The sequence below is a fragment of the Pseudonaja textilis genome, chromosome 7, assembly GCF_049901715.1.
Source record: "Pseudonaja textilis isolate UNSWEBS1 chromosome 7, rPseTex1.2, whole genome shotgun sequence".
Lineage (NCBI taxonomy): Eukaryota > Metazoa > Chordata > Lepidosauria > Squamata > Elapidae > Pseudonaja > Pseudonaja textilis.
The window spans coordinates 61,006,835-61,030,744 of record NC_141996.1 but is presented as its reverse complement, the minus strand read 5'-3'; the positions used below and the strand labels follow the sequence as shown (position 1 = coordinate 61,030,744).

The 23,910-nt window shown below is 36.7% G+C and overlaps 1 protein-coding gene across 2 annotated transcripts in view; it reads right to left on the bottom strand.

Moving 5' to 3' along the window:
- The window catches only part of DSCAM (DS cell adhesion molecule), a 420,440-nt gene that overhangs the window by 57,717 nt on the left and 338,813 nt on the right, over positions 1-23,910 (bottom strand). For both annotated transcript variants that reach the window (XM_087937792.1, XM_087937791.1), the window contains exons 20-27: positions 19,073-19,206; positions 16,792-16,945; positions 12,203-12,320; positions 7,289-7,452; positions 6,336-6,434; positions 5,045-5,233; positions 3,800-4,090; positions 124-300 (exon numbers count right to left, since the gene is read on the bottom strand). In XM_087937792.1, coding sequence (XP_087793918.1) covers positions 124-300; positions 3,800-4,090; positions 5,045-5,233; positions 6,336-6,434; positions 7,289-7,452; positions 12,203-12,320; positions 16,792-16,945; positions 19,073-19,206 — 1,326 coding nt within the window. The remainder of the gene's footprint in view (positions 1-123; positions 301-3,799; positions 4,091-5,044; positions 5,234-6,335; positions 6,435-7,288; positions 7,453-12,202; positions 12,321-16,791; positions 16,946-19,072; positions 19,207-23,910) is intronic.

The window sequence follows — 23,910 nt, the reverse complement described above, 5'->3', positions numbered from 1 at the left end:
AAATAGCACTCATTATTTTTGTAATATGAAAACCAGCTTCATTTATTCTATTCTGTGTAAATCTCCACATTTTTATATAGAAATTATGACATACGTAAGGCAATAATTGAGATTGATTCTTACCTCTCAGTCTTTTCAGTCTCTGTTCCCTCCGTCTCCTTCTTACAACCAGCAGAAGCACAAAAAGCAGCAAGACCCCAACCAAGATACAGGAAATAGTCACCAGCATCTTTAGCCCTTCATTGGTTGCCAGACCTTCCTCATTTTGGACAACTGATTTAATGAGTGGAGGGATTGTACCTGGAAACAGTGTCATGACATTAGATGCCTATCAACGAAGAGAAAAGGTTGGTTTTTAAGTGACTACGGTGCACAGAAGCTGACCGGTATGTTCCTAAGAGGTTCAATTTATTAGGAAAGCTTCATCATTTTAGCTTTGCATTATTTTGAGGCAAACTGCTACTCATTTTTTTCATTGGAATGAAGAGACAAATCAGGCCATATTTATTGCCATGAAAAATGCTGGTTTTCTTCATAAAACCACAATCTTCCTTATAGAAATTGTAGGGAACAAAACACAGTATGACTTTCAATCATAAGAATTAAATTCCAGCCACAAAAATATTATAGGAGTTATATTTACCTCTTATTTGAGGCAAGCATTACTAATTCCTACTAAAAAACCACAATTTTAGCCAAAAAAAGTGCTTCATTGTGGATTTGCCAGGCTGGAGGAACTTAGTAAATAAAGGAGATAAAACTAGGAAGGTTTGCAAAACCTTAATAGTCTGATCCTCTACAATGAAAACTTATTAAGGTGTCTGAAATTTGCACAGCCTATTGAATTTTGGGAATATTTTTTTAAAAAAGTTTTTTGTATACTCAAAAGTCACAATTACTGAGTGTGAAGGTAGGCAGACAATCATGTGAAGTGTGATTTGACATTTCAGGACCATGCATGTCACATGGATATTACTGAGAAGACTGCTTGCTCAACAAATGGCAGGCACAGTTAATATGCTAGTCACAAAACACCAATTTACCAGACAGGCAATCCATTTATTTGATTCACAACATCTATCCTACCCTCAGGATAACCTCTATCAATCCTCACCTCTTCTTACTTTTAGGGAATAACTGGATACTATTCCAGGCAAAGGAAGCCATCTACTATTTTTATTTTCAGAGGCACTAAATGTTATTGTCAAGAAAGATATTACTAGATTGTATTCTTTTCTTGCAGCTTTCCATTACTGCTATTTTATTCAAAATAATCTTAACAAAGTCAAATGTAATGAAGAGTTCAGTGACTACTAAAAGAGGTTTCCAGACTTACTGATTCTGAAGGGAAGCATTTAGTCTGCTCTCACAGTAATGTCATTTTCTTTTTTTCAAGAATTTCTGATTGTTTAATCTTATTTCCTTTTTATTGTTTAATACATTTTAAGAGTCATAGGCAGGAAGGATGGGTCATTAGTTAAAAGAGCTGATATATATGCCCTGTGAGCCTAATCTGAATTTTTCTCTAATAGATCTAATTTATATACAGTGAAGTCCTTTTGGAAATGTGGCTGGCATTTTGCTACTTTTCTAAAATTTAAATCACTAAGCAGTTAGCGAATCTATGCTTAGTATGGATTGTCTAATAGCACTGATTGCTATACATTACTAAAAGCTAATTCACATCATATTTTGAATCTACATAAAAGCTAGTGGTAGATTTAAGTTCTCTCATGTAACTACGGGTGTTCTAATTAGCTATTTTTGATAATCACTTTTTATACTCATCCTGAAATTTGTAGCCACAAATGAGGATGGTTCTTTTCATTTTTAGGGCCATTTTAAGGAAATGATGTAAATTTTTCAAATATGTCTTAAATTCTTACATTTATATAAATGATAGTTTTCACTGGACAGGAATAGATCAGCACCAAGACAAAATCAACTTATAAATTGTCTGTAAATAGGTAAGAGAACTAAGATGAGGGTTTAGTTAAGAAGCAGTTTTTTTCAGAGATTATTCTCAAGCAATGGTTCCTAACTTGTGATTGTGGACCAACTACTTGAAAAAGATGCCATAAATGACATTTGTTAAGTAATAAAATAAAAATTATTTTTTAAAATATCCAATACCTCAATAAATTACTAAATCTCGCAAAATTTTGACATCCTTGCTCACAAATTGTCACATGGGAATAAACAAATCTTACTAAAAATATGTCATTTCCATTGTTTAAGAAGAATAAAATGTTTAAATCAGACACCACAGATTATAATTAAGTGGCGCTGTTAGGGAATAATAAGCCATGATGTCTGCACATTGTTAAATGTCACTTATGTGGTGATCTTAAAAAAAAAATCAGTGATAATATTATGATCTATATCAGGAGTGTCAAACTCGATTTCATTGAGGGCCGCATCAAAGTTGTGTTTGACCTTGGGGGGCTTGGGTGGATATAGCTAGGGCATGGCCAGCTCGATGTCACTAGTGTTGGGGGTGCTAGTGGTGGCCTGATCACTGTGACAGCAAAAGCAGGCTCCCAAGCTCCGTTTTCAGCTGCGGCAGTCTCCTGCAATCCTCTGCCAGTGAAAATGGAGCTTGGAAGGGCAATGTGCAGCCCTTGCAAGCTCCATTTTAGCTGGCAGAGGCACCAGGGGCCTGTCCTTCGCTGTTTCCAGGGTGGCTCCGTCAGCCAGATCTAAGCACCCTGTGGGCTGGATCTGGCCCCTGGCCTTAAGTTTGACACCCCTGATCTACATGAAAGAGAAGGTTGGGAACCATTGAGGTAGATAAATGATCTGCTTCATAAAGGCTACCGCTCTTTGGACAACACATTCTTTACATACACAATGTTCCAGGCTGAATTCAGAATTCACATTTTATTTTTTTGAAGCCCTGTAGTCAGCCAGTGCAGAAAATAGAAGGGTTGTGCATATTTTCAAAAAGGTTCTAACTGAAATACCAACTACAAGTTACTTTTAAGAGCAATGTGGCCCCTTTTCTTTTAAAACTGAAGATATGTGTCCATTTAGAATTAGCATTTTCAAGATTTGTTCAAAGTCAGACCCTGGTATCTCTTGTTCCCAAAGTCATGGTATGGAATAATAATGTGGAGTCAAAAATATTCCTGATTCAGTTCAACAAGGGTATATAAATAAATCCTTCTGTCTAGTAAAAAGTAAAACCTGTAATAAAACCTGTAGTAAAACTTGGACAAGCTAAGCCAAGCCTAAATGTTGACACTACAGGCTTCATTTTCAAACAGTGGGGAGAAGAAGGGAATTGAAGGCTGAAAAAATTTTCAGCCTTTGAATTTTCACCTGAAAAAAGTGAAGCAGAAAGTTTCAAGTACAAATCTGTAGCTGCTCACTATTACTCTCTGTGTAACAGTTTATTTTCAAATCAAAAACAAGCATGAAAGAAATCCTAATATTTTCTGACATTTGTGCCAGAATTACTTTGGGTAATATTTTGGGTGCTTTAAGGGTGAAGTGTGTGTTTAATTAGAGCAAGAATATAGAAAAAGCATTAAAAAGTTGTTGGAGATCCTAAGATGAATTGTACTTACTAACAAGCTCCCTGAAAAACCTGATATAAATTCAGCAGCTCCATGTAAAAATGTTTCAATATGATGGCATATAAGGTGGAATTTCAGCCTGCAAACATCGTTAATGTTTCCTTTACTACACACAAATGCCATCTTGCAAGATAAAAAAATGAATGGCACTTAAGCTACATTATATGAAATATTATTTATGAATATTCTTGATTAAACAACAATGAAATGAATGTACTTACTCCCATCATAATTGAGTGTTGCAAATTTGGCCTGTTTTTCAGCACAGCCAGCACTGTTACAAACTCTCATCTGCAGCTCATACCAGGTTGCCTCCTGAAGATCATATACTATATATGATTTGGTAAGTGATGTTCGTTGTGCAGTAGTCCACACTGTTGTCCCAAATGGCCTGTATTCCAGAATAAAGGAGGTGATTGGACAACCACCATCATTCCAGCCAATAAGATTCAATCTTACTCGAGTGGTGTTAATACTGGCAAAGAGTTCTTGTTCTTTTGAAAACTGTGGCTCTACAAGAAAATATATATTTCAATTTAAAAAGTTGTAATAGATAGAAGACACAGTGACTTTAGTCTCTCAGATGGGAATCTCTTTTTAATTTTCAAGTTGGAATGCATATTTCTGTTTGTTTTTGTCTTGTGTTTTTTTAAAACAACCTTTGTCATTTTCCCCTTTGTCCTCTGCTTATTATTCATAGTTATTGTCAACTCAAAAATATTTCTCTGGGTTTTTAGAGTTGTCAGCAGAAATGGAGTGGGGGGGAGTAATGCATACCTCAAATATTTTCATAGATAATTGCTAGGCGGCCGAAGCTTCTGGCACACAAGATTATTACTGGAGAGCATGATTTATGACTCTTGACTATGGATGTGTCCCATTGGAGAATAAACATCCAGGGAGTGGGGGAAGACCAGGGTCAAGGGTGAGATGAATGATGTGACTCAGTGTCGGCTGCACCCAGGTAACGCCGACATGTTCAGTCCTAATAAACAATTTTTTAAAAACTCTGAGAGATGCGGCTAGAGACTCATGATTCAAATGGGGTGGATTGTCAGAGCCCTGACAGTTATAGTTTTTGGAGTTCTTTGTGTATGATATTTTTCGGGAGAGGATATACATTGGGAATGCAATTGCAAAGATTTTTAGAACTAAACGACTATAATCTGTTGAAATCTAAGATGACTGTGTTCCCCTTGAGACCTACTTTCAGTGTACAAGTCCATGTATAGATCTTTGACAGACTAAAAGATGAAAGAAGGAACAAAATTCTAACAACTTGCAATAACCAATATTAAAGGGATGGCCTAAGACTTCAGCATATACTGCGTACTACAGTACAGATTGCTCAATAAATGTTTCATTCACATTTTATGGAAAATAATTAACCCAACTTTCCAAACTGTTTTGCAGATGGGAATTCAAATATTTAATTTAGAATAAAGGCAGGATATAATTTCAAATACCTTTCCCAAGTGTTTTGGCTTCTATGATCTCACTGATGCGGCCTGGTCCCACTCCATTTTGAGCTGTCAGAGTAAACTTGTACCATGTGCCACACTTCAGCGTTTCCAATCGATAGGAACGTTCACTAGGGCTAATGGGAAAACTACCCCATTGTTCACTGTTGTCTTCAGAGTATTGCAGTATATAACCTACCAAAGATTAAAACAAAAACAAAGCATAGTCCAATACTGTAGAACATTTAATTAGATTAAAAAATATATGAATCAAAGAGTATTTTACATCAGGAGGACTAATAAGGACTTTGAAATTCTTCTGCATCTTCCTGGATTTTTTTTTTTAAGTTGGAGATGGGACTACATTTCTAGAATGTTGGGGGTTGCCAGTTTTAAATGGGATTACACTCTCCCCAAAGAAGAAAGCACAGTATAAAAACCTCAATTTTGTTCTAGTTTTCCAATTGGGGACACTTTTTGATATACCAGATTATGCCAGTTGCATCTCTTTTTGGAAACAAGATGATAAAATGATAGATTACATGTTGACAACCTCCAGGTTCAAATGTAGTAATGCAGTCCAAGGGGCCTTTGGGTTTACTCCAGAAACACTTACACTGATACTGCTCTGTCTGCCAATTCAATTTGGTACAAAACACGAAGCACCAGTTACTAATTTCAAACCCTGCCTTAAGTCCAGGCTGTGTGAGAATATTTACCTTTCTATGTGAACTTCCAGTATTTACTGAGATCAACTGAGGAAGCTCATCTACAACTGTATGAACTGATTTAGTCCTGGTTCAAGTTAGTTTTCTATGCTGTGGCTGTTCTAGTTATTTCAACTGCTCTCTTTGCAGAGTTGAGTATCACTTTGAACAGGCTTGCATTGATTACGTGTTATATTTAAGTATTAATTATACTTATTTTCTTTTATTTTTATTTTAATAATTTAATGCTTTTAATTTATTCAAAACCGTTGAGAATTCAGTAATTAACAATATCCCAGATTAAATATAATATTGATCAATCAAACCTAAATCAGGAATGCAGTGATTTTTAAATAATCCATTCTAGGACATATCATATAATATTTTGTTAGCTAAATAACTGGCATCTCTGATTCATATGGGACACTATTTCCAAATCCTTACTGTCAAGTAAGCAGCATTATTCAGATAACTGAACTTTTTGATAAGCAAAACTAACATAACCTTCTGTTGGGATGAAATGGCAACATGTAGGGCACTCGTTTAAGAAAAAAACATTCTGGCATTGAAATGAAACTATTGAATGTTACCTCGAATAGAGCTGCCTCCATTGTCTCCAGGTATCCAGGAAAGAGTGATTGAGGAAGAGGTCGTTTTGGATACAGTAAGTCTAGGCTGGTCAGGTGGAACTGAATAAGAAATAGTTAAAAGGAGAAATGAAGAATAGTTTGAGTAATCATTTGATTTTAAATATGTACATTTATCACAGAATTGAGGTGGGAAAATATGTAAGTCGTTATCTGTCAATGTGTCTGCTAATATGACATCTTCAATTAAAACATAGCAGGAACATTTTTTTCTTTGACTATTCAAATATTATATAATTTTAGCTGGCATTCGTAATCATATTTTTGCCCTTGACTTTTCCACCACTACAATCCCTGTATAATCGCCTACCAGAAGGCAGGGAAAATACTTTTCCAACTATTCCTATACATCAGGTGTATCACCTTTCTATATATGGCTGAACTGCAGTCCCCAACATCACTCACATTAGATCTATTGATAGGCTGGTGAAAGTCTGAACAATGCACTATTGTCTCCAATCACTTGCATTATTACTGAAGAATAACATCCATGTCAACCAAGTCACTACTGAAAGCTAACTTAACAGCCTTTTTAATATAAGCACTCTATTGTGTTAGCCTAGAAAATGGAGTATATTCATGATTAAATCAGACATGGATAAGTGTGTTGTGTGAACACAGCAATTTAATCAATTCTTACAATTTGAAAGTTTCCTGTAATGCTCAGAATAAATCTACTTCCAAGTAATTTGTATATACTGATTCTAGTTCACTGAACCAAAGAACATATCCATTGTATAGCCTTTGAGTTATCAGAGAGCTGCTTTCTCCTAGTTGCTTTCCAGGGACACACTATGATTTTCAGTTTACACTTTGAAAGGTTCTGTTATCTTGATAATAATAAAAATTCCTTAAACTAAGAAATAGTTGCAGGGAAAGAAACACTGCTAACTTACCTTGAACTTGCAAATTCAAAATAATTTCATCTGATCCCCAGTTATTAGTAGCCACACAACTGTAATATCCTGAATCTTCTGCTTTCACAGTATGGATAACAAAACTGCCATTGCTAAAGATGCTTCTTCGCCCATCAATCATCACTAGACTGGGTGTCCCGTTACTGCCTCACAGGAAGCAAAAATCATACATTAAAGAAGTTACAACCAATATAACTTAGATCTGGGGTTAGTTTTAAAAATATGGAAGGGGTAGACGAAATGCCTGGAAAAAAAAAAGTCACTAAGCCCAATAGCAAGATTATTGTGCTTCTGATATTCTTATACACTCATGTTACTTCCTGAGGCTGGCTGATGAAAAGGTAGAATTGTTCCAAGCATCCATTTATTTCTTAACCTGTTGCAAAAATTTTAATAAATTAACAATTGCAGCACCATTCAATATGCAACGGAAATCCATCACAATGTTGAATTTCAGACTGTCCTGCAATAATCAAACATATTAATCTCAGTCGTGGTCTCTGGAATAATAATGCCAGTGGAGGAGGGGTAGTTACTGTCATCCAGAAATCTTTTCTAAAATCAAGAGACATCCACCACAGAGAAGTTATGAGATCCTGTTTGGGTCAATTTGTGCCCTCTGTAACTCCTCCCCCTCCACTGCAGAATGGGATCCCAGCCAAGACTGCTTGGATTGATTCCAAGTAGGGTGGTAGAGGTCTCTTAGCTAGTAGCATTAGGGGATTTAAACCTGCCTTCCCTTAGTGGGGAGTCTAGAGTGATCCAGAAGTTAAAGTTGCCATGACAATAATGGACATGACCCAACTTATTGAGGGTCCAACACACGAGAGGTCACACATTAGAGGTTTTTGTCTCAGGGGAAACACAATGTGATTTGAAAGTGGAGGGTATGATATGGGCAAATCACTCTCTGATTGCTGTGGAGTTTTGCAGTGCAATCTCCCTCACGGTGGAAGAAGGTCTTATATTGGCCCATTCAAGGCATCTGATAGAGCCTATGGTTTTGAAGGGGCTCTTGGGAAGTCTCTGAAGATTCTCAGGGACAATTTGGCTGAGACTGTGATTAACCACTGGAAAAAAGAAAGGAATGGGGAATTGGATCAGATTGCAATGAAGCACCACTCCCTAATTTTAAATCCTCTACAGTTCTTTAGTTCACTGAGAAGCTCAAGAAGATTCAGAGGAAGGCATGTGAAAGAAAACCCATCTTAAATCTGACCAAAAACTAGCACAAAATCATATCTGAACGTATAGAGTAGCAATTCAAAAGCGAGATATTATTTACCCATTTTACATCTGCTGAATGTTACCACTGCCCCTTTTTGAGACATCCTTTTTCCTTTTAGGAAAATATTTTTGCATGGCTTTCTAAACGGTCTGTGTGAAAAAGCATTTTCAAAGCATTTGGTAGGCAAAGCCATGTAATTTCAAGAGCTGCTAGATTTGAACTAGACAATGCCAATGGAAGAGTCTGCTAGACTTGAGGTAGGCTCATTCGGAGACGGTGAGTTCCAAGGAAGTGAATAGAGTACTTTTGCAACATCAACTCTGTTACTTCCTAATCAGATTTCTACCTATCCTGGCTGGATAAGGCACTATCACCACCCTGAGCCTTTTTGGGAATGCTCAACATACTAGGCATTTTTTCATATAGATAAGGGAAATAAATTAATTAAATAAAAGGGAATATAGGCGCCCCTAGGACATCAGATTAATGCAGGAAATTACTTTTATAGAAAATGTTGAAGAGCTGAGGAGATGCTGGATCTAGTTGCTGCCTGTTTGGAACAGACCAACAGCTGAAGCCATTGCAGCAGACTTGCCAGTGAAAGCCATGTATGTAGTAGACAAGGCAGCTATGAGGGAGGACAGGCAGTGTGAGCACGAAGATGAACAGGTCAGGTTTATTGTTGGATATATGAGCTGCCTGTTCCATCAAAGCCTACCAGGCTTTAGCCTCTTCCTCAGAAGAATTGGCTGATTACTTGTTTAGCTAAGCCTTCTTGCAGAGGTAGTATGCTTCAATTGAATGAATCACAAGTAAGTGTCCTTGTGTCCTGTCTGAAATCACTATAGTATTGAAACACAATAGTTTGAGAGAATCTGATTTTGCAAGAGATCAGAGGAAATCAAAGAAACCATCTCAATGCCACCTGCTGGTTAAGATTTACATTACAGCACCTTGGATATACAATACCGCCCCCACCCCCCAAAATAGTTCTGTATTGACTTTAGAAAAATATTGTTACTTCGTTTACATTGGTATAGTTACTGTGGACTACCACTTGTCCATTAATTATGACAAATCCAAAGTAATGGTGTTCTCTAGAGCCCAGCAATTGTATAACTGGGCTATCAACGGTAATGCTGTTAAGCAGGTTTTCCATTTTAAGTATTTAGGTATTCAATTTCAGAACACCGGTGCTTGGACTAGACATCGAACCCAGGTGCTGAATTTGGCCTCCTGTAGTCACCAGCAGATTTTAAGATTTTTTTATACCCAAGGAGGCCAGTTTATTCCTTCTGCTCTGCGTATTTACAAAGCTAAAATTTTGGCTCAAACTCTTTACAGAATTCCCAGATGGATATGGGGCTTCAAGGATTGTATTGAAAGAACCCAGGCTGTCTTTCTTAGAAAACTTCTGGGTCTTCCTTCTTGTGTTGGTTTTGTTCCGATGTACTTGGAACTGAGCACTCGATCAGCCGAATGTATGGCGTGGATTAACACCTTTAAATGGTGGTTTCGGGTGCTCTTTCTGGCAGTTCCTGGTAGCTACCTCTCCCTGGCGTTTGCTGACTATCATATTTCTCATTGGAAGAGGGAGCTGATGAAGAAATTACACCTGCTAGGTTTTACGGGGGATGCCCTGGGAGATTATGGCCTTAAGGACGCCCAATTTAGGGTAGTCCAACGGCTTCTGGACATTGACTTGCAATATCTACGAGCCAGAGCTAACAAAACTTGCTCCCCTCTGATCTTCAGCCAATTTAACAATTACGGACTGAGGATGGCTTCCTATTTTTACACTCTAACCATTCCCAAGTATAGAAGAGCCTTCTCCTTAGCTCACTTTAATACCGTATTTCCCCATGTATAAGCACCCCCTTTGTATAAGCCACCCCCCCAATTTTTGGACTGTGAAGTTTTGAAAAAAATATTTTATTACAGAAACAAGTTATGAAGAAAGAAAATTTACAAAGAAACAAAATTCGACGTCTAGATCTACAACTTCGGTCATGACCGAAAGCGGTGCGGGCGACGCTAGCAATCTACGCATCGGAACGAGAGTAGGAACGAAGCATTCAGGCCGATGCCTAGCGTATGCATTTCTATCGCGTACTCGCACTCGTAATCGTATCATCACGTACAATTTTTACAAAAAAGTATAGCATACTGCTGGAAAACCAGTTTATTCCTACTTTATTATTTTATGCATTTTTCACGTATAAAAAGTGTACCTGCTTTGTATATGCCACCCCCCTACTTTTTGGGCTTGAAAATTTTGGAAAAAAGGGGTGGCTTATACATGGGGAAATACGGTATCTTGCCCTCAGCACTACTGGATGGGCGATTTAAGAGGCTCCCAATTAACAAGCGGCTATGCCCCTGTGACACAGCTGAGGTTGAAACATGTCCTTTTATATTGCCCTATGTATAACGCAGGCAGATCTAAGTTACTGTCTCTCCTTGAAACAGACCCTTCTAGACCCAATGTTAGTAATTTGTTCTTATATTGTCTAGGGGATGGCTCCTCATACATCATTTCTCAGGTTTCCATTTTTTGTTTGTTTAAGAGCTGTAACCATCAGAGAAGAACGCTGTAATTCCCCTTAGTCAAGTTTTTGGTGACCAATTGTTCATGACTAATTTTCCCATGTTCTTCTTTTGTTGTACTTGTGTTTTGGTCTGTGACCGCAAATAAAGTATTATTATTATTACATTGGTATAGTGTTGATTCACTATTTTTTAATCTCAAGGATTAAATGCATCAGTTATCAGTACAAATGGAAACAAAAGGAGAAAAATTTGGAGAAATCAATCTACTAATAATTTTCCTTAAACCTTTTCTGCATTTATATATAAAACATACTATCCTCAGCAGAATACAGCAGGATCGGATTGAGTGATGAATTATTTAATTAAATGGAAAAAAGCAAATGTGAAAAAAGACCCTAGAAACAAAACCAGCCTAATAGTACATTAATTTGTAAAAGAACTTTGTAAAATGCCTTGCAATAAAAGATTAGCTGAAACCCACTAATCAGGGAGTTGTTCTTTGATATGTTTGAGGTAAAACATATCATATTGTATCTGCAAAATACACAGACCATAAATTAAAGATAGGTATTCTTAATGTTAAAACTGCTTGAAAGAATCTGTATCTACATATGTTGAAATTAAATTAAATCCACAGGTGGAAAATAGTTCAAGTAATCCCAAAGTGGGCATATTATGGATTAATCATGTCTATGATTAAGAATGACTGGGAGTTGATTAACAAGGAGTCTCAAAATAACTCAGAAGATGTACAGTACTTTGGACTTTGTGTAAGCACTGGTCTATTTTGCTGTTGCACCTGTCTTTTTTGAGGTTTTGGAGGGGGAGGCATTTGAAAAAATATATACTGCTTCTTTTAGCAGTTCATTCATTAAAATTAATGCAACTCTTAAAGCATCTATATCTTGTTTTTCTGGCTCATGCAAAACTTGAAAGGAAATGGGTTATTTTAATTAAACACAGAGAACTTTTGTACTCATATTCATATGAGATGCATTTCTTCTGAATCACTTTCAAAGCATGTATTGGCCTAATTACAATCCCTCTTTTCCTTTTTTCACACACCCAATGACATAACAACCTTCATTTGCACTGCACACATAGTTGTTGGTTACCTTTCTTTCATCCATTTAACGGTAGGTACAGGATCTCCAACAGCTTTACAAGGGAGAATAATATCCTTCATCCATGGGGTTGTTACTGTGCCACTGAATGTCAAAATTCTGGCTGGAGCTAAGAAATGAAGGGGAAAATGGGCTAAAATGCAGAATATGGCATCCCTTTCTTGAGAGGAGAAAAACAGGAAGGTGGAAGAGGAGGATTACAATGATTATAAAATGTCTTACTTTGCTTACATAGATTAATTTATTTCAATTCACTTTACTAGTTGCTTAGTGGAGCACAGTATAATTTAACATCTGCTGAAAAGATGGCTGCAAAACAATGATCCTCATGATAGTAATGAATAAGAATAAACATCATGTTATTGCTTTCTTGCTTGCACTGGAGGAAAACACTAAACACGTTCAAAACTACTATTTAGTATGCTGTAAGTTATCTTTTCATGTGCAGTCATCATGCCTAATTCCTAGAACTTTTTTGTAGGAAAAACTTGAAATGAGTTAATGCATATCTTTCTCAGAAAAAGATAGATATAAAGAGATAGTTTGGGGGGTGCCATAGATTTTCAGAGATTGCATTTTTAAAAAGTATTCATTGGAGAACTGGGGCGAACAAACTTGTATACGACCCTTGAATTTTATTTCTTTGTTTCTTTGATGGGAACCTGTAAGGATGAAATGAAGTGAACCAATAAAAAAATAGCATGCACAAATGGAGGAGGAAAGGGAAAACGATTGAAAATGGAGCAGATATAACTTTCAAGTAGGAGTCTGAATGGCCAAATTCAAACCTGAATACTTAGAACAATTTCTAGAAACTTCTTTTTATAAAACAGTAGCTGACAAGAGATGAATGTGATTCCCATCACTGTAGATATCACAGTGGTTCACAGAGCTTAAGTCCAAACATCATTTTGAAAGGAAAGTGGGAACTATCTATTCTGTGAAAGAGATGGAAGAATTCCTTCAGGCTCACAAGTTTGCTTATGTATTTTAAACTGAGTAAATTAACATATTGCTGTGTTCAGGTAGGCTGAAACTTGTTTAAGAGCATACTTGAGGAAGAACTCTGGAACATATTCTGCACCTAGAGGTTTTCTTTCTTTCTCTAGATATTTCAGATAACTTAGATATTATCCATCAACAAGCAGCACACAAAGCAAATAAAATAAAGCATAGTTAACTGCACAGCTAATATTTCAAAGATTTCGTTAATGTAAATAATTTCACAAAATGATACTGGAATAATCTGTTTCATTTAACAGCAAGCAATAAAAATGTCTCACACTAAACATGAGTTGCAATATATGAAAAGGTTGGGTGTACTTTGGGACTCTAACCTGCATTTCTGCTTCCCATTCTCTGTCCTTGGCTAAACATGCTGCCATTTTTGCAGAAACTAAGTCATTTTTCATCAAGCTTGTCTAATCTAGACATGTTGAAAACACCAAGCCTGGCAAGAAGGAGGGATTGAGCACGGAGCTACCCTGGAATCACCCCACAACTGCACAAGGCTACTGTTGACATCTCCCCCCACCCCTTTAAGTTCTTGAAGTCTTATCTAATTGTTCTCAGGAGTAGTTGCCAGACTGGGGAAGATTCCTGAATTCTAAGCAGAACATAATAAAGTGGTTCGCCTGAACTCTGCATATGTGGGTCTGATTGTTCATACTTGGCAAGGCCTCACATATTAAGGGGTGCAAAAGGGCTTGATCACACCGCTGTATAACCTCTGGGGGGATCTGGATGAGGATAGTGCATCCCTTTGGACCCTATTAGACCTCCCACAAGTTTTAGGTAAAATCAACCATGGCATTCTTCCAGATTGCTCATGAGAGTTGGAGACTGGAAGGAGAGGCCCTACTCTTAACAAGAGCCGGTCAATGAACTGAGGGTCCTTCTATACTCACAATTGCTATTAGATGGCATTGTGCAAACCATAGTCATAAGCTCCTTTCTCCAGAACTAATGCACCAGCTGCAATTTCATCTAGCTACACAAGGATTTATGACAGTACCTCATCTTCATTTGGTCTACTGCAATGTGGAGCTGCCTCAACCAGTCAAAAACTGTAGTTGGTCTGGAATGCAGTGACCTGTTTACTGGCAGATATTGATTATGAGAAGCACATAATACCTGCCACTGTACTAATTGCCAATAGGTTTCTGGGTCAACTCAAAATGCCAGTTATGATATATAGGATGCTATACATTGTGATTTCAAATCATCTGCAGGACTACCTTGTCCAGTCAGAATTGTCCTGCCTAGTACATTCATCACAGGAGAAGCTGTTGGTTGTTCCCTGTTTCTGTGAAATGAAGAGGCATTGCTTTTCAATTGTGGTTCCAATGTTATGCTTTATTTTAATTTTATTTTATTCAACTTCCTTCAGAAATTATACTTGCACTCTTTTTAATAGAATTTTAGAACTTGGTCATGAATGAGCAATTCTAGAGATGGTTTGGTGACAATTAGTTCATTGACACCTATCATTATTATTGTCATACCTATTAATAATTTTTGGATGGTGATGGGTCTGCAAATTTTATGATGATGGTGACACTGCTCATCTTTTAGTATATAAATAACCAAGAATATTTAAACTGTTGATTAAAATTATAAGCTACCACAGCATTTTTTCAACCAAATATATATAGTAGAAACAACAGCTCATAATGAAGAGCGGATAATACAGCAAGACTCTAATTTAAATCATTTAGACCAGCATCACAAAAACAAAATAAAAAAATAAGTGGAATATTTAATCTCATTGGTTATTTTATCTAAATAGTCTGTCAAAGAAATTCATTACTAACTAGTGCTTCTGGAACAAATAATGCAGTGAAGATAATTTCATTCTGGACATATAACAGGAGGAAAAGAAGGTTTAAATTTCTTCCCTCAAGAAGATAAAGGTTTAGTAGGGCATTGCACACCAAAACAAACAAGACACAAAGACAGTTTTTCCTCCATGCTATCACCCCGTTGCCCAACTGATTCCCATAATGCTTTCTTTGCCCTGAGATGTTAAACCACCTAATAGGGCTATATTACTTATTATTCTTTCTCACTTGTCCTATTACCTATTTATTTAGATTCTTATGATTATAACTTGTTTTTGTATCTCATGAATTATTTTAATTACTTTTATTTAATATCCTATTATGATTTATGTTGATTGCTTCAGTATCCTATGACTATCACTAAGTATTGTATCTATGATTTATGATGATTGTAGATCATGATTATCACTTGTATGTACACTGAGAGCTTATGCACTGGAAATAAATTCCTTGTATGTGTCCATAATCACACTTGGCCAATAAAGAATTCAATATACATGATGATCCTAAAATTGTGATTATAGCCTGTTCAAGAAACATGTCTACTTCTTAGAAGAATTGTGCTAACAAATAAAGTTAAAATACAAAACACAAACTCAAATATGCAATAAAATGCACAAAATATACAAAAACACGCACAAACAAACCAAAAAGTAAAATACTATATACAAAATTAGTTTGGTTGATCAAAAGGAATAGAAGTGAATGAAACCTAGCTAATAACATCATGTTAAACCTCTAGGAGATATTAATGAAGCACAGGAAATAGATGACTCATCAATTAATTCAGATTTGCCACTTAATAATCAAAAGTATCTATGTAAACGTGGAGATTAAACACATCCTTTTTCTTAAAAATAGAGTTAGTTTTTCTCTGTCCTATGCCATGCATTACTAATAGTTCTTTGCCCTATAAAGGTTTTTTTTAGCAATAAGACTATCAGATTTCTATTTACAGCATGATGTGTTTAAGGATTACTATTCACACTTCAGCCAAAGACCTGGAATATTAAACTTTTAGAGTTTTAAACACTTATGTAGCCATCATGTCTGCTCTCTACTGCTTTCCTGATTCTTGTTTCTGTACAGTTCATTCGAAGTTACAACACTGAAAAAATGACTTACGACCACTTTTCACACTTATGACCATTCAGCATCCCCATGGTCATGTGATTTATATTTGGATGCTTGACAACTGACTCACATTTATAATGGTTACAGTGTCGTGGGGTCATGTGATCACCTTTTGCAACCTTCTTAACAAGCAAAGACAATGGGGAAAACAGATTCACAACAGCCATGTTACTAACTTAACAACTGCATTGATTCAGTTTACAAATGTGACAAGACAATTTGTAAAATGGGGCGGAACTCATTTAACAAATTTCTCACTTAGCAACATAAACTAGCAACATAAATTTTGTGGTTGTAAGTCAAGGAAGTAAGTCCAGGAGCACCTATACTTTTCTCCTGCCTTGCTTGCTTTGGTATGAATAAAATGTTACTTAGAATAAAATAACCATGAGGAAGACATGACTGGTAGATACAGAAGTTGCCATTACAGTATATCTTCCATATGATTTAATCTAGTTCTCTTGGTTGTAACTTGAAATGGCCTAAAAGTGAATGGATGGACAATTTTGCCTTCCTTAGAGTAGATACTAAATAGCTTTTCATTCCCTATCACTCAGTAATTCTACTAAGCTCATGTTGTATAATTTCGAAGGGCAGAATCCTCACCTTTAGCTAATGGCTCCACAGTGATAATTTCGCTGCTGTTGCCCCTTCCTGCAGCTGTAACAGCCACAACCCAGACACTGTATTGTCGATTCCGGCTCAAATTAGGGATTCTGTAGGAAAATGAGTCAGGAGAAGCTTCAAATTCGCTGATTACCTGTGATAGGAAAGACAAATATTTCCAGACAAAAGTGAACAATATACATATATTGAAAGAAAGAGAAAGACCTGACATCTCAAACCAGACGTAGGATTAAAAGCATGATAGCAGAATTTCCAATAGCAAGTTAATACCAATCAGCTTTTAAAAAATGGTTTGATTCTATTTTGTATCACTGTCTAGGCATATGTGTATATAAATTTAGTCAATTTTTAAAAATCTGCAATGTAAATGCAATGAGAGCAGTATACTGGCACTGCAGACCATTTCTTTGACAATAAAAATCAATTGTAGTTGTGTGATGACTTGTCAGAAAAATGTTAAGACAGCAGTGAAACAGGTCTCAATCAGATTTACCTCCTGTAACTCAAAATAAAAATAATACTAGCTGAGTTTTTTATTTTTTCTGCCATCAAGTTGCTATCTTTTTTCTGCTATCAAAATCATACAGAAAAGTTTTCTGTCACAGCGATCCCTACTGGCCTTATGTAAAATTACATTGTCTTGGCAATCAACAAAGGTCTTGAGAGAAATCTCCAGGATTACTTAGATATTTTTTTAAAGAAAAATAAAATAAAATAAAAATACTGCATTTTTTCCATACATAATTGAACTAGAGAATTAAACAGAGCAGCAATTAATGCAGACAAAATATTGAAAATTTAGAAAAATTGTACAGGTATTCCTCAATTTATGACCACAATTGAGCCCAAAATTTCTGTTGCTCAGTGTTAAGTAATTTAATTAACTTATTAACTTAACTTATTTGTTAAGTAAGTTTTGCTCCACTTTTCAACCTTGCTTGCCACAACTGTTAAATGAATCATTGCAGATGTTAAGATAATAACCTGGTTGTTAAGTGAATCTGGCTTCCCCATTGGCTTTGCTCATAAGAAGGTCACAAAAGGCGATCACATGACCCCAGAACATTGCAACTATCGTAACTATGAGTCAGCTGCCAAGCATCTGAGTTTTGATCAGGTGACCATAGGGATGCAGTAATGGTTGTAAGTGTGAAAAATGGTTATAAGTCACTTTTCTCAGTGCCGTTGTAACTTTGAATGGCCACTAAATTAACAGTTGCAGTTCAAGGACTACCTGTACCCATGAATAAAGTGGATAAAAGCATCAAACAAAGATTATGTTGAAAGTGGTTCATAATATTGAAAGTTCTACAAAAGCTCTTGCAGCCAAAAATGGAAATAGCTTATTAGAATATTAGTTTGGAAACTATACAGTATTCATCTATTGAAAGTATTCAATAGTGGCTAACTTCTTTATAATAATAATAATCCAGCTCCAGCAAAATGTAACATATTGTACAGAGAGAGACCAATATTAAATAGGGATAGTAGTGTCACCTAGTGGCCATTTTGAAGCAGGACAATCACCGCCTTAAGATTTCAAACTTCAAAAACATAGTGAAGATAACTCTGTCAAAAACACAGAGTCATAATAAATCTGCAGTAAATTAGGATTGTAAAATGAACAGACAGTTCAATTTCAGTCTAATTAACCATAAATAATTTAAATTTAAATAGTAAATTAAATTATTTTAATTGATTTAATCTGAATAGATTTAATTCAAAAACAGAATCCTTTGATGTAATTTGGGTTCTCATTATCTAATGAGGTAAATGGGACTTACTCCTAGACAATGCAAATACATTCTAGAATCTATGTTGTTATAGAAATGGCTAGTTTATATTATTATGAAAAAGTAAAAAGTTGAGGGTGGATATTAATGCCTTATTTTACCACACCAAAGGAGTCGGAAGTCAATGCCTTTTTTTCCTTTTTCCCTTACTTTCCCCCACTATCCACTTCCCCTTTTCCTTCTCTAATTTCCCTAATATTTACTTTTGTATTCTCTTTGTATGTCATATTATAAATTAATAAAAAACTATACACACACACACACACACACACACATATACACACACACACACACACACACACACACACACACACACACACACACACATACATACACTCCAGACTCCAATTTAGCAAATATTTGATGGGTTGCAATGTGCCTCCTGCTACCAAAATCCAAACGAACTCTAAATAATCAATGGAATACAAATCAATAAGTTTGGTCATGTGACCTAATGGTTAACTTACTGTGGGATATGGATGAGAGCAGAATACAGTATATTTTCGGATGACACCATTTAATTTGATGGGAGGCAGCCAAGATACAAACACAGTAGAAGCTGATGCTGCAGCTGCTTTAACTCCAGCAGGAGGACCTGGAACTATAAGAACAACATATGCAGTTGTTGAAGTTGGAGAAATAATTCAGTGCGTATGAATGTGCAAAGTGTAGCAAATCTCAAGACAAATTCTTGCAACAACCAATAGACAAGTGTGAATTTTTTCAGCTGCCTTGCTGCGTATCCTGTAATATCATAGCCAATGTTAGGATGCATTTTTTCGATCAGCCACTGCAACCATATTGGAGATGGCAGAGATCTATATTTCTTCACAACAAGAATAAGCCTGCGAGATAGGCTAGGATGAGAGAGATGGACCAACCCAAAGTCACTTTGGAAAATGGAGCTCCTCTGTGTGGTGGAGTGATTGTGAACCATCCAGACCTATAGTGCAGAATTTCCTTTTTTCCCAACATGGCTGTCATTCACTTCCAGCCCAGCTTGGACAGGAGAAGAGCCAAACAAAATATTATCAGAAGCTGCTTCAATTTTTAAACCTCTGTATAATAGTGCCAGTGCAAGTTGAGGGTTTCAGTTTTGTAAACCTCAGCAGTATGCCGAATGTTTTTTGAGCTTAGATATCTCTTATTGCCTAGAAGGAAATGGAAATATTTTTCGAATGGTTTTCTTAATTTCCATAACCATGGCATTAATTTTAGGAAATGATCAAAGAGTCCTGAAATAATGTAAGGTTTGCCTTTTGAAATTTAAAATGATGTTTTGCAAGTGATGCAAATACTTTTATCATGAAGAAGATGAGAGAAATTTGTACCATTTGAGATAATCTCTAAAAGTCAGGATGCATAAGGCTTCAAAAAGTGTTCCACTTTAATTGGAGAATCCCTTTGTTTTTTAGTGGCTTATGGAAGTCACTTGGGAGACCGAAACAAAGAGGAGAAATAACAATTGGGGGCCCTGGCCTACATGGGTGGAAGCATGTTCCACCAAGAAGGAAAAGTTATCATGATAAATGCAGTTGCTAGATTCCACCTAAAGCACTGTAGGAAATTAGCACCCTCTCCTAGAAAAATGAATTCCTGGGAAAAAAGGCAGAATATTTCCCCTAAAAAGAGTAGAAACCAAGAAGCAGAAACTCACCTCAGAGAGGCAGAAACTCAGCCCTCCCCCTTTGCTAATGGGCCATTAATGCCTAGGCCAGAGTATTCTACATAAGAAAGGTCTCTACCCTTCTCACCACCTGGTCTGGGAAGATTGTATCAGTCAACACTCAGGTGAAGCCATGTGGTCCAGACAAAGTCTACAAAGTTAACTAAGATCCCCGCCCCTGGGAGTCCGACAGCCAATGGGATACCTTTCTTACACAGGAACAGGAAACACTAAGGTGGGGCCCAACAGAGGGTATATAAGGGTCTCTCAGCATCTTGGCCCTCTCTTCTCTTTCCACTTTGAAGCATGTGATCATCCTTTTCACTTTGGAGCTCCAAGCCATGTGGTCCTGTCCGCCATTAAACCATCTTTCCAAACAACCTCCGTGTTTCCAGTGTCTTTTTGCCCACTTGGAACTGAACCCAGAAGGATAATTTTTCCAACAGCACAGTGAGCATTTTTAAATATAGTTGGAAATGGAAGGGGAGCTAATGTAGTATAATTTATCAAATATTGCAAACATTATCAAATCTCAGTTAAAAAAAACTAAAAATTGTGGCTCCATTTTGCCCTGAAGTCTTAGTATCTCTCTATAACACACAAACACACACACACACACACTGACAAGACACACGGAATTTCTTTCAGGGAAGCTGATTCAATTTAGGGAATCAAGTCAGGAAGACTCATATTATTAAGTTGCAGGATGCAGGAAATATGTTAGAAGCAGAATATAATTGTTCTTTGTCTTAGACAATTTGAAGTCTGTAAGTTAATATTTAAATGAGCCGCTAATGATTAACTAGAAGGAGAGGGTCTAGAATAGAAGGAAAGAGTTAGATGAGGCAAAGTGAGTATGGCTAAAATACTGTATAAAATCCAGAAACCCTATCATTCTAAACCACGCAGGATAGAATCCATTGTTTCCTACAGTGAGAATAACTCTGCCCATTGATTCTCATTGTGCATAAGTAGCCAATTCAGTGAAATTGGAAGAGCTGCTACTGCATACTGTTGTTTTTGGTGGGACTCTGGACTGAAATACCTGTTGATAAAGTACTGAGTGTGTAGTGTGCTTAGAGCAGGGGTCGCCAACCTTTTGGACCTCAGGGACCACCAAACTCATAATTTTAAATCCCGGGGACCACTAATATGAATTTTTACTGCGCTGACATTGGTGGGAGAGAGGTTAGATAAGATCTTGATCTCTCTCTCTCTCTCTCTCTCACACACACACACACACACACACAGAGGCAGAAGTGGGAACCGATTCTTGGACGTGGCCTAATTTGTGGGTGTGGCTTAGTTGTCATGTGACTGGCTGGACATGGCTTGTGTGTAAATATTATAAATATTTATGTAAATATTGAATTTTTTATTAAAAAAGCAACTTGTACCCAAAATCAGGCAAAGCAGGCAGGCAGGCGGAGTTGCTCACAGAATCACAGATTCATTCAGAGATCTATCTATCTGCCATCGGCTACCTCAGTCCGCCCTGACAAATAGAAGCTTAGTCTTAAGAAAAGTTTGGCTCTGTTTAAAAGCAGAGCTGAAGATCCAGCGATTTCCTGCTTTCTAGCTAATCTAAATCTCCTGCACAGCAGAACAGATGATGGTTGGAAAAAGGAAAAATAGCAACTTAGCAGGCAAGTTTGCCAGGTAAGGAGCGAGTGGGCTGGGAGGGTTCCCGCGGGCCATGTGGGCAGCACAGCCTTGTGTTCCTTCACAGCCTGGATTAATTGCTTTGAGGGGTGCTCTGGTTGTGACATTTCTCTGCAGACCACCAAAATTTTCGTACAGACCACCAGTGGGCCGTGGCCCACCGGTTGGTGACCACTGGCTTAGAGCAGGGGTCACCAACCTTTTGGACCTCAGGGACCACCAAACTCATAATTTTAGATCCCAGGGACCACAAACTGGTTCTGTGGCTGTGGCCTAATTTGTGGGTGTGGCTTGGTGGTCATGTGACTGTCTGGGCATGGCTTGTATGTAAATATTATAAATATTTATATAAATATTGATTTCTTTATAAAAAAGAGCAACTTTTAAATCAGGCAAAGCAGGCAGGCAGATTGAGTCATAGAATCACAGATTAATTCAGAGATCTATCTATCTGCCATCGGCTAGCTCAGTCTATCACATAAAATTTGCTTGCAAGCAAACTCACAAAATTAACTCACAACACACCATGTATGTAAATGTTGATTTTTTTTATATAAAAAGAGCAACTTTTACCCAAAATCAGGCAAAGCAGGCAGATTGAGTTGCTCACAGAATCATTCAGTGATCTATCTATCTGTCATTGGCTAGCTCAGTCTCTCAAATTTGCTTGCCTTGAGTCTGCACTGAATTTGCTTGCAAGCAAACCTTCAGTCCTAAGGGAGGTTCAGCTGTACTTAAAAGCAGAGCCAAAGATCTAAACAATAGCTAGAAAGCAAGAAATCCAACCATTTCCTGCTCCTAGCTAATCTAAATCTCCTGGTACAACAGAACAGATGATGGTCGGAAAAAGGAAAAATAGAAATTTAGCAGGCAAGTCTACCTGGGTAAGAAGTGAGTGGGCGGGGAAGGTTCCTGTGGGCCATGTGTGCAGCCTTGTGTTTCTGTGCAGCCTGGATTAATTGTTTTTTGGGGGGGGGGTGCTCTGGGGGTGAGATTTCTCTGTGGTCCACCAAAATTCCCACCAAAATTCTCTCACGGCCCACCAGTTGCCGACTGCTGGCTTAGAGTACGCACACACATACATGCAGACATACACTTATCAAATTTAGATTCTGCCACTTCACTTTCAGAGGATACATACGTACATACATGTAGCACATACATACAGTATACATAAATGCTAAACCACGTTTCATCGAATAGGAAGAAAAAAGATTTATTTAGTCCAAACTAGTACTATATTCTAGACTATTTTGTAGCAGCTATGGATCTAGCTGAATGGATCTGTCTATTAAAGGACACAGATTCATTGTTTTAATTAAGGTTTTACAATGTACTATTTCTAATGAATGCAATAACTCAACTCCCATGTTGACAATATACAACAGCCTGTGAAAATGCAATTTAAGCCTAGATGGAGATAAAATGACTGTGTTTAAATTTTAATGCTCAGTGAAATAAATCCTTAGATGGAAAAATAATTCTATAAATAACTCCATAAATAAATAATTCTATTTATAGTTTAAAAGAAACCTTAGCAAATGGAATAAATGAATATTAAAAAACCCAACATATTTCTTTTGCTACAACATTCACTATAATGGAAATGGAAATGATTTTTCCCTGATTTCAATAAAGAATGAGCAAAAATGCAAATATTAAAATTAGTCTTTTTATTGTTATCACAGTCAAAAATTTATTTTATGTAAACAGACAAAGTTAATTATGATTTTTTAAAGACAAGACTGAAAATATAAGAAACATAAACACGTACTATATTGCTACTCTTCTTTATCTCCTGGATTTGTATTTATTGCATAAAAATACAGATTATATTTATCTTTTTACCATTTTATGAGGAAAAGAATCTATGTGCCCAAAGCACAGGATTTCCAGAGGCAATGCCCACTGAATGTATTACTGTGATTCATTCAAAGCACATCTAAGTTCAAAAACATCAGAGGAAGATTTATTCCC